General features: G+C 43.3%; 1 protein-coding gene across 1 annotated transcript in view; it reads right to left on the reverse strand.

Moving 5' to 3' along the window:
• Positions 1-5464: 5464 nt before the first annotated feature.
• LOC144175895 (uncharacterized) overlaps positions 5465-12021 on the reverse strand; it is a 101857-nt gene continuing 95300 nt past the window's right edge. The window contains exon 5 of the mRNA XM_077704959.1: positions 5465-9172. Within this exon, the coding sequence (XP_077561085.1) occupies positions 8558-9172 (615 nt within the window). The 3' untranslated portion in view covers positions 5465-8557. The remainder of the gene's footprint in view (positions 9173-12021) is intronic.

A 12021-nucleotide genomic window follows, 5' to 3' on the forward strand; every position in this document is an offset into this window, starting at 1 on the left:
AGGTGGTTGCAGCATTTAAATCAGGGGACAGACATTCACCTTTCAACTATAGACCCATATCAATCACCAGCGTTCCGTGCAAGATCCTGGAACACATACTTTTTTCTAACATAGCAAATTTTTTGGAATCTAATTCATTTTTTCATTCACCACAACATGGTTCTCGTGAGACTTTTTCATGCGAGACGCAACTTCTGCTATTCACTAACAAACTGCATAGTATTCTTGACCGTAGTTGTTTTGCTGATTGCATCTTTTTAGATTTTGCGAAAGCGTTCGATAAGGTTTCGCACCGATTACTCCTGCTAAAATTAACAAATTTGGGTCTTGATACTAATACACTAAAATGGATTGAAAATTTTCTGACTAACGGCCGACGATTTGTAGTGGCTAACGAGACAAGCTCTTCATTTGAGCCTGTGCTGTCGGGTGTTCCCCAAGGCACAGTATTAGGGCCACTACTTTTTCTTATCTATATTAATGATTTACGAAACTGTATTGCTTCCCCAGTCCATTTATTCGCTGATGACTGCGTCCTTTTTCGTGAAATAACCAGAATTAATGATGCGCATGCGCTACAGGATGACATTAATGCTCTCTTCCTGGTGTGGTAAGTAGCAGATGACCTTCAACGTTGACAAGTGCAAATCCATGCGAATCTGTCGTGCCGCTACTAACCCGTTTTCATATCACTTAACGGCACCCTCTGCAATCTGTTTCATCTTACAAATATTTAGGCCTTCATGTTACATCCGATCTATCATGGAAAGTTCGCATCAAATTTATCGTCAACAAAGCTAACCACATGCTTGACTATTTAAAACGCAACTTCCATTCCGCCCCGTCGCCCGTAAAACTTCATTTTTACAAAAGCATCGTACGCTCGCAACTTGAATACACATCATCCATATGCAGAGGTCGGCGAACTCACTCATGAGTCCACTCACTCAGACTCATTTGGACTCAAACTCACGCGTGAGTTTGAGTGAGCGCGAGGCTAGTGTGGCATGGTGAGTTTGAGCTTGAGTGAGGTTGAGCCGAGTGATCCCGACTGAGTTTGAGTCCGATTGAGTTTGAGTACGCCTGAGACCTAGTGAGTTCTGAGTCCATTTTGAGTTCTGAGTACATTTTGAGTTTGAGTCCATTTTGAGTTCTGAGTACATTTTGAGTTTGAGTCCATTTTGAGTTCTGAGTGCATTTTGAGTTTGAGTCCATTTTGAGTTCTGAGTACACTTTGAGTTTGAGTCTATTTTGAGTTCTGAGTACATTTTGAGTTTGAGTCCATTTTGAGTTCTGAGTAAAATTTGAGTTTGAGTCCATTTTGAGTTCTGAGTACATTTTGAGTTTGAGTCCATTTTGAGTTTGAGTACATTTTGAGTTTGAGTACATTTTGAGTTTGATTACATATTGAGTTTTGAGTCCATTTTGAGTTTGAATACATATCAGTAGCCTAGCAGGCAGCTATGGTTGGCTGTTAAGTTTCATGCGTCACTGTGGGCTCGAAATTACCTGCGGGTACGGCACCAATCGCGATCTGCATGATCGGTTGGGAGGGAGGGGGTGTCTGATTTTTTTTTTAGTTTCTTGTTGAATTTTCATGGCCATAAGCACTTGCTGTATAACTAATTTTCGCGGCTGGGCGCGTGAGTGATAATTGACTGGTGAGGTCATAAAAAAGGGTTGCCTTAACTTTTCCTCCTGACAGATCCACTAAGAGCGTGGGAAAGGGTGGTGGGAAAGCACACGGCGGTGTTGGCGTGCTGGTTGTTCGCCTGCTACTGTTAACGGCTTGATATACTAGGGGTCACAAAGGAAGAGGTGAGAGCCGGGGGGGAATGGGGGCGGGGGCTGTCCTTTCTGCTGTTTCAAATGAATTAGCTGAATTGACTGGGCAGCGCCCCTTAAGACAGAATAATGACCACATTAGATTGGGTGAAAAGTGAAACTGATGAGGCTAAGGTGTGTAAGGTATCAAATGAAAGGTCCGGATTAAGGAATCGAGCGGGGTAAATAAAAAAAATGCTTCCTGATTGTAGTCATCAGGCAGTCATAATGAGTCATAGATTGGGTTAAAATTCAAAATGACGCTGCGAGAGCATGTGGGGAATCAAATTCAAGGTCTCGATGTGGGGAATCATTCGGGACGAAAATGAGTTATGGATATATCATTACGTAGTCCAGGTAAGTCATAGATTCGGTTAAAATTCAAGTTCATGACGCTAGGGCGTGTGGCGTATCAAATTAAAGGTCTCGATAAGGGTAATCACGTGCTTCCTGATTATTATCATGACATAGTCAAAATAGGTCATAAATTAGGTTAAAATTCACAATGATGCCACTGGGTGTCTGGGGCATCAAATTAAAGGTTCCAATAAGGGAAATCACGTGGGACAAAAATGTGGTAGGGCTATATCATGAGATAGTCATGGTTAGTCATTGATTGGTTTAATTTCAAATTGATTCCGCTAGGATGTGATGGGTATCAAATTAATGGTTTTGATGAGCGGAATCACGTGGGAGAAATACAAAAATGCTTCCTGGTTATAACCATTAGATTGTCATGGCGAGTCTTATATTGGGGTAAAATTCGAAGTGACCCCGCTAGGGCGTGTAGGGTATCAAATTTACAGTCTTGACGAGGGGAATCACGTGGTACAAATAAAAAAAGGCTTCGTAGTTCGAATCATAAGATAGTCATTATGAGTCATAGATTGGCTTAAATTCAAGGCGAGGCCGCTGAAGCATGTGGGGCGTCAAGTTGAAGGTTCCAGATAGGGGAATCACGTCGGACACCTAAATAATGCGTCCTGGTTACAGTCATGAGTCATGGTTATTTTGACTGGTATGAATTCCATATAACCCTGCTATGGTGTGTGGGGTATCAAATTAAGGGTCTCGTCGAGGGGGATCACGTGGGACAAATATAAAAATGCTTTCGGGTTATAATTATGAGGATATAGTAGCAAAAGGTACACACTCACACTCCCACGCTCACTCACTCACACTCACTCATTCACACTGCCACTCACACACTCACACTCTCAATCTCACTCTCTCACTTACTCTCACACTCTTACTCTTACCCTTACTCTCCCTCACACTCTCACACACTCTCACTCACGCTCCCTCTCTCTCTCACTCTCTCATCATCATCATCATCACCAGCCTATCTACGCCCACTGCAGGGCAAAGGCCTCTCCCATTATTCTCCAATTACCTTGGTCCTGTGCCAACTGTGACCAATTTATCCCCGCAAACTTCTTGATCTCATCTGCCCATCTAACTTTCTGCCGCCCCCTGCAACGCTTGCCTTCTCTAGGGATCCACTCTGTTACCCTTAATGACCAGCGGTTATCTTGCCTTCGCATTACATGCCCTGCCCACGTCCATTTCTTCATCTTAATTTCTACTAATATGTCTTTAACACCAGTTTGCTCCCTTACCCACTCCGCTCTCTTCTTGTCCCTTTATGTTACACCTATCATTTTCCGCTCCATTGCCCGCTGAGTCATTCTCAATTTAAGTTGAATTCTCTTAGTGAGCCTCCAAGTTTCTGCCCCGTAGGTGAGTACCGGTAAGATGCAGCTGTCATACACTTTCTTCTTCAGAGATAATGGTAGGCTGCTATTCATTATCTCAGAATGTCTGCCATATGCACCCCACCCCATTCTGATCCTTCTAATTATCTCTGCCTCATGGTTGGGATCCCGGGTCACAACTTGGCCTAAGTAGATATAGTCGCTTACCACTTCCACTGCCTCGCCACCTATCTCAAACTGCTGTGCTGTCCCGAGGTTATTGATCCTTACTTTAGTTTTCTGCATATTAATTTTCAGGCCCACGGTTCTACTCTGTTCGTCCAGTGCGGAAAGCATGCTTTGCAATTCGTCCCTGGAGTTACTTAGCAAGGCAACGTCATCAGCAAATCTGAGGTTACTGAGGTATTCTCCATTAACCCTTACTCCCACCTGTTCCCAATCCAACGTTCTGAATACTTCTTGTAAGCATGCTGTGAATAACATTGGAGAGATTGTGTCTCCTTGTCTGACACCCTTCCTTATAGGTATTTTACTGCTCTCCCTATGGAGGATGATGGTAGCTGTAGACCCATTGTAGATATCCTCTAGTATTCTTACATAATGCTCATCTATCCCCTGGTTCCGTAATGCCTGAATGACTGCTAGGGTTTCGATCGAGTCAAATGCTTTCTCATAATCTATGAAGGCTATATATAGGGGTTCAGTATACTCAGCGCACTTCTCTATCACCTGATTGATCGTGTGAATATGGTCCATTGTTGAATAACCTTTACGGAACCCTGCTTGTTCTTTAGGTTGACTGAAATCTAAGGTTTCATAGATTCGGTTAGCGATTACCTTGGTAAATACCTTGTAGACGACTGACAGTAAACTGATCGGCCTGTAATTTTTCAAGTCCTTCATGTCGCCTTTCTTATGGATTAGGATGATGTTCGCGTCCTTCCAAGATTCCGGTACCATATCGGTCACTAGGCATTGCGTATACAGGTTTGCCAGTTTTTCAAGTACAATTTCTCCGCCATCCTTCAAGAGGTCTGCTGTTATCTGATCCTCACCAGGTGCTTTTCCCCCTTTCATTTCTTTCAAAGCCTTCCTTACTTCTTCGGTCGTTACTGGTGGGATGTCTATCTCCTCTGTACTACTGTCTCATTCGGCATTATCCTGTATGTCCCGGCTACTGTACAGATCCCTATAGAACTCCTCGGCCACTGACTATTTTATCCCTATTTGTGATGAAATTGCCTTGCTTATCCTTAAGTGCATACATCTGATTTTTCCCCACGCCAAGACGTCTCTTCACTGCTTTCAGGCTACATCACTCATACTCACACACACACATACTCACCGCACTCTCTCTCACACTCTCACTTACACTCACTCACTCACTCACACTCTTACTCCACTCACACTCTAACTCTCACTCACACTCAGTCACGCTCACACTCTCCCTCTCACTGACAGGCACACTCATACTCACTCACATTCTCTCGCTCACACCCACTCACTCACTCACACTCTCTCTCTCACTCATACTCTCACTGTCTCAATCTCAGTGAGGCCATTTGAGTTCTGAATTCATTTTGAGTTCTGAGTTGACTTTGAGTTTTGAGTACATTTTGAGTTTTGAGTCCATTCTGAGTTTGAGTACATTTTGAGTTTTGAGTACATTTTGAGTTTTGGGTACATTTTGAGTTTTGAGTCCATTTTGAGTTTGATTACATTTTGAGTCCATTTTGAGTTTGAGTACATTTTGAGTTTTGAGTCCATATTGAGTTTGAGTACATTTTGAGTTTGAGTACATTTTGAGTTTTGATTACATTTTGAGTTTGAGTACATTTTGAGTTCTGAGTACATTTTGAGTTTTGAGTCCGAGTGAGTTCCGAGTTTTGTGCTCAATGTGAGTGTGAGTGAGCGCAGATGTGCTGCTCAGCATTGAGTCTGAGTTTGAGTGAGTGGTGATTCGAAAAAAAAATTGTGAGTGAGTTTGAGTGAGCCGCGCCAACTTTGCCGAGGTATGTCCATATGGGATCCTTCCATGGAAACTCTTACTCATTTGCTGGAAATGGTTCAGAACTCCGCACGTTTTATTAACTCAAACTACCACCGAACAACCAGCGTAACCACAATGAAAAACAATTTGGGCCTTCCACTACTAAGTTCACGTCGCAAAATCGCACGTCTCTGCCTCTTTCATAAAGTTTCTTTCCACAGCACTTTGCGAGATTGTTTAATCACTTCGCCATCATATGTATCATCGCGTCTGGATCACACGCGCAAAGTCGGCGTCATCAGTTGTATTACTAAGGCTTTTTTTAATTCATTCATCTCGCGTACGTCCAGTGACTAACCACCTTCCGAGACATTGTTGAAATTAATGATGTGAATTTGTTTCGCTCTGCATTGTGTATTGTTACTTGAATAAGTCTTGTTTTGTGCACGCGCAATTTCTTACGCGTGAAATGTATTTAAATTACTGTATTACTCCCGAAATGTATGTACGTGTACAAATTTGTATGTCTGTAGAAATGTGTTAAGTATTTTCTTCTACATTGCTCGAGCCAGCTTGGTAATTTTTTTTAAATACCTGCCTGTTTTCATCCCTTTTCCCCTTAAACCCACTCCCCTCTGTAATGTATTACCCTGAGGGTACCAATAAAAATAAACAAAAAATCTGGACGGTGGCTTCATCTCACTGCCGAGCAGGAACCGAGTAGTGTCCTACATGGATATCACCAACCACTGTCGGCTGACCTGAGCCTGTATCCCTCCCGGGAATCTGTGGTTTGGAGACACCTCCAGACAATTTCGTGTCGGATGTTGTCTACAGCTAGTTACCCAGAACAGGTAACAATAGCTGTCCCCCCCCCCTGCAGAGTGCCACAGGTGCCAGGAAGGAGCAGGCCTAGCACATATGCTATGTCAGCGTCCTCACACAGCCACGCCAAGTTGCAGCGTTAATAGCAGTGGGAGACCGTACTGCACAGCTCCTACTTGGGGAGAGCAGAACAAGGGTAGGAGCAGTAAGCACCCTGGAACTATCATCACATCTGTCTCTGGCCCTCCAACACCTTTCACCGTATGAATTGTTCAAGTTTTTACTGCCCCATTTGCTCAATCTTAGTTCCCACCCCATTTAAATAAAAGGTGTATTGAATGTTAAATACTCCAAATCTTTGTGCATCAACCGTAAGTGCATCTATCGTAAGTGCAAGGGGCATGAATAAAAGGGGATGCTTAGAATAAAAAAAATTAAAATGTAGCAGTGAGTCTGTTAATTTTCGCATGTTTTAGCTATGATGGGCATGTAAATTGCTTTTCAGTGATGCTGTGTGCCAGATACTAAGTTCCCTTCTATGTACACAATGTCGAGTTTTTCCCAGCAGAGTCCTGGGTATCGCGTTCTGACTTATTTTTTGTAGTCTTTAAGCAAAGCCTGCAAAGCTGTTAGTAGGCAACAGGTTAGTGGGCAACAGCAGAAAAAGTTTATTCAGCACACAGTATGTCATTTGTTATGTCACTGCTTAAAATGATATTTGCATTTTCCTCATGCTAAAAGAATCACAGCAACTGGGTAGTATCATACACAGAAAAGTGTTGAAACAGTTCAAAGAAATAGGGATTTAAAGGCATTATACAGACAGGTAATAGTTTTCTGGTAAATACACAAAATAATGCCACACTCAAACTACAAAGATAATTGAGATTGATGTGATTTCTCTAACATAGCACGTTAATAACTAAACAAGACGACAAGCTGCAGACTTACAAAATTGCTTCAGCGATGCAATTGTTGGAGAAAAGAAATCTCTAAATACAGGATGCGTTGAGGACAAATGACCATCAATACCAGACATGCCCAGTAAGTGCAGTCTTCTGCTGAATGGGAAACACGCAAAAAATGACTTGACACACTTAATTTACAACTAAAAACAAACTCCAAAAAATGCGAGTATAATCAGATTGCAAGGTAAAACTGACAGGACTAAATTCCTTGGCAAGTTGCAGTATTCCAAAATGATTTTACCAATGCTGCAAATACACCCGCTGCGGTGGCTCAGTGGCTAAAGCGTTTCGCTGCTGAACACGAGGTCGTGGGTTCGATTCCCAGCCACGGCAGCCGCTTTTCTGATGGAGGCGAAAAGCAAAAACTCCTGTGTGTGCGAGATTTCGGTGCACGTCAAAGGTCCCCAGGTGGTCAAAATTAATCAAGAGCCCTCCACTACGGCGCGCCTCATCGCCTGCGTTGCGTCGGCGCGTTAAACCGTACAATCAAGAATCATCAATGCTGCGAATACAGGAGGTAGTGACCAGAATGAGCATTGGTACTAGACATATCCACTGGCTGGGTTATGGGTGCACATTAACGTTCCTGTAAATGTCTTTAGAACAGGAAGTAAGGAACTGTTTCGAAGAAAATGACATTCATTGTTCATGCCCACCACTTTAGCTGACACTACTGTGGAGAACAGGAAATTACAAAATCCATGTGCAGTTCCAGATATCATTCAACAGACTTGCAGCTACTTATTATGAAGATTCCGTGCAAACTAACAAGGGTTATGTTTACAACTATGACCAAATTTGAGACATTACTTGAAAAAGTGAAAATTCTCTGAGACTTGTAATAGTAAATTTTTTTGTTGCTTTGCTTACTCTGCTTAGCTGCAAATACTTTTTAACAGATTGTAAAACAGATTCTAACGCGAGTTCAGCATATTTGTTCCAATTCTCCAGGCTCTTTTAAAATAAAGTTGCATCGCAAAGGTGGTCAGTCTCGTATTTTACTTTCCAGAGTACCTAGGCCTGCAGTCCTTGCAAAGCCAGTTTTTCTTTTTGGTACACACTTTAGTGCATGCAAGGTGAAAAATTTTTCCTTTGCAGCCTGCATTCTGGCACTCTACCATCGTTCTCGATCTGGTGCCACCACAGTCTTTGTCCTCGGCCTTTGGCTATTGCCCCATCCCTGTCCAGTATTTGAAGAGGGTCTCTGGAAGCAACACTTGCTCAAAAAACTGCTGTCATTTGTTCGCAATCTTGTTGCAAAAGGCACAATCAAACTGTATCCTCTCAATGTGGCAGTCTTGCACTGTCCACATGACAAAGGCACAATAGCGCAGATGAGTGGCAAACATCTGTACCTGCACCTGATAGAAGTACTGATGCCCTCGGTTTAGTTGAAGGCGGCCACCTGAACCCTTGGTCAAAATACCCTGCTTCCCGCTACAAACGTCCGCAACACATTGTGCTGTGTAAGGGCACTTGATCTCGAGTGCACCCTTGCCACAGCACTCGCAGGTAATCACCCCATCAAATGATGCCGCCAGGAAGGGGTACTCAGAACAGATGTGCAACCCAGATGCGGTGCACTCAAAGTTGATGTGAGAAGATGACACAGTTGACACAAACTGCCTCCTGGCTACATCCTCCTTGGAGTGCACCCATTCAGTTGCCCGAGAGGAAAAGGTAGAAGCCTCCGGGTAGCACATCCTCTTGACGAGACTTAAAGATGGCTGCGTCAGTGACGTGTGGCATGCACTTCGAGCGTTGGACGCGGTCACTCTTCCTGCTCGGAAAGCAAACCATGTCGTCGATTTGGCTTGATCTCTTGTTGCTTTCTCAAGAGCACGGCAAACCTGCACATTATAAATAAGTACCCAAAGCTGTAGCAAATTTTCTCGCTGTCAAGCTAGTCTTTTTTTTTAATTTCTGCAACAAGCTGGCTTTTTCCGGAACTTTTAGCAAGGGTTTTATTGACAACCAAGGAAGCCAAGAACAGATGGTGGTGCCTGATTGATTGCATGTAGAAGGATAAGCTGAACATAGTAGTCCTAAGCAAGCATACCTCGTGTATAAAAAACCAGATCATTATTCTGCGTGAATATTGTTGGTTATGACACCAACCAAATAAACTTTAAGCACTTGAATAACATGACCTCCGCACTTGCAACATCCCTCTCACTGCCTACCACTTAGTGCATTCATGCCCAGACAACCCTAAACTCTTCCTCAACCCATCTCCTGAGCAGTGCGAGTCTGTGCTTACCAGCTCGGCTCCGGAGCAGCAACAAGCTATGGTCGACTGGGCACCAGAATCACCACGGACTCTTGGAATTGGGAGGCTGGCCGCTAGCAGTCTTACTCATTTCCCTTTACGATAAATAAATGTTTATCTCCCTATCCCTTGGGTGTCAGAATTATTTATACTTCTTAATTTAAGACGTGTTTTCAAGAACTACTTTCTTCACTGCCATTATGTTGGCTTCTCCTGGAGCACAAAAAATCGTGCAACTGTTCCCAATCACTTGCACTTTTTTGTTGCTCACTTCAGCCTTGAGGGGTCCATTTTAAATAAAACAGTTCGGATTCTGCCAAGCAGGCTGTTGATGTGCTCTTGAAAGTAAGAAAGAAAAGTTGTGGTTTTGTGGCACAGCAACCTTTCGGTTATAATGCGCCAGACGCAGGGTAGAATAGTTATGCAACTGTTAAACGATGTTATTCAAGGTGTTGTGAAGATTAAAAACATTCTAAAGGTCTCAAAGATGCACATAGCTAAAACTGGTGTAGAAGGCCGGTGTCCTCAAAAAATTTGAAAACGTTACTAAAATCCACCCAAGGTTCATCACAAAGTAAAGCACAGGGTGTAAAGGGATGCAAAAGGTGTATAATGCTTTAAAATGTCTGATGCGTGCTGCTTCAAGGTGTGGGCAGCTTATTCAAACATGAAGTACAGTAAGAGGATCTCCACAGTGGTCACACACGGGTTTCCGTTCTTTCTGGATCAGGAAGCCGTGTGTGAGCACAGTGTGACCTATTCGCAGTCGGCATAAAATAACCTCATAAAAACGATTTCTGTGTCTGCAACTTTTCCATTCAGATATGTATGGTTTCACTAGGTGTAACTTATTTTCGGTCTGTCTGTCCCATTCAGTTTGCCAGTACATTGTAATGGACTTTCGTATGGTGTTCCAAAAGTCCGGGTAAGGAACCTTGGACTTCGTTATTGCACAATGCTTAGTATGGTATGCTGCTCTATCGACAGTTTCATTTTCTGGAATGCCAATGTGGCTTGGTACCCAACAAAAGACGACACTAATCCCTGCCGATGTGAGGCAGCAGAGTCGATTTTTAGCATACCTACAGCCGCATTTTTTGAAGGGACAAGGGAGGTCAAAGCACGTATGGCACTTAAGGAATCTGTAAAAATCGCCACTTTTTGTAGTCCATTTGCTATTACGTCTTCAATAGCTGAGGTTATACCAAAAACCTCCGCAGTGAAGATACTGCCCTCATCAGCTATCCTCTCAGATACAGTAACTGCCGACGAGTTTACAAAAGCATAACCAGTGTGACCAGTGTGAACCATCAGTAAAGTAGTGGCAATAGCTACTGTATTTATCCTTAAGTGCAAGAAATTCTTAGCGCAAAAGCTGGTGTGGAAAAGCTTTCTTGTCGTACTTAACAGCGACAGGTCACATTTGACAGCACTATAGTCCCAAGGGGCTAAAGCGTCCGAGAAACTCAGAAGAGCTGGCGGGCATATCTTGAAAGAGTACAGAGTCATGTGCTCCTCCAAACGGAGGGCAAGCGGGCGGACCACTCTTGGTTTGTTCTCATAGAGCTTCTTGTACTTATTTTCAAACAATTCTCCAGCACAAGGATGGTCATTTATGCATGCTATTTTGGCTGCATATACTCCACTTAGGTACGCTCGACGGTACTGCAGAGGCCACTCATTGCACTCAACGTAAAGACTATCAACAGGGGAGGTACGATATGCACCTGAGGCAAGTCTGAGGCCCAAGTTGTGCACTGAATCGAGTGAGGTGAGAACAGATTGGCGAGCTGACCCATAAACAATACAGCCATAATCAAGACGAGACCGTACAAGTGAGCCGTAAATTCGGAGCAAACATGCACGGTCGGCCCCCCATGACTTCTGCGACAAAATTTTCAATATGTTAAGTGTCCTCATGCAGGTCATTTTGAGTGTCTTTATGTGAGCCCCAAACGTTAATTTGGAGTCATAAATGATGCCCAAGAATTTGTGCTCACTGTGTACTGGAACGAGCATATCCCTGATTTTTATTTCAGGCTTGGCATGAATACCTCGTTAACGCGTGAAACACACACATGCACACTTCTCAGGAGAAAAGCGAAAACCGTTTTCATCTGCCCATCGTTGCAACCGATTGACCGTAGTCTGGATTTGTCTTTCACAGAGTGATTGGTTACATGACGAAAAGGCAATCTGCAGGTCATCGACGTAAAGGGAGTACATAACCGGTGATGATGATGATGTGCTCTTGGACAGTGGCTTTATTTTCCTACTATTAACAAGTAAACTTTAAAAAAACTGAAACCGATATCCTGCTTCAGGAAGGGGATTTAGTAGCATTTAATCGCTTCTTCCAGTCCATTTTCTCTGACCCTGATCGGCGACACAGCATCGACCAGATATCTAATTCTACCGACGTGAGTCCAA

Source organism: Haemaphysalis longicornis, unplaced genomic scaffold (assembly GCF_048455015.1).
Source record: "Haemaphysalis longicornis isolate Haplotype H1 unplaced genomic scaffold, Haemaphysalis longicornis Haplotype H1 scaffold_3, whole genome shotgun sequence".
In the NCBI taxonomy this organism is placed as follows: domain Eukaryota; kingdom Metazoa; phylum Arthropoda; class Arachnida; order Ixodida; family Ixodidae; genus Haemaphysalis; species Haemaphysalis longicornis.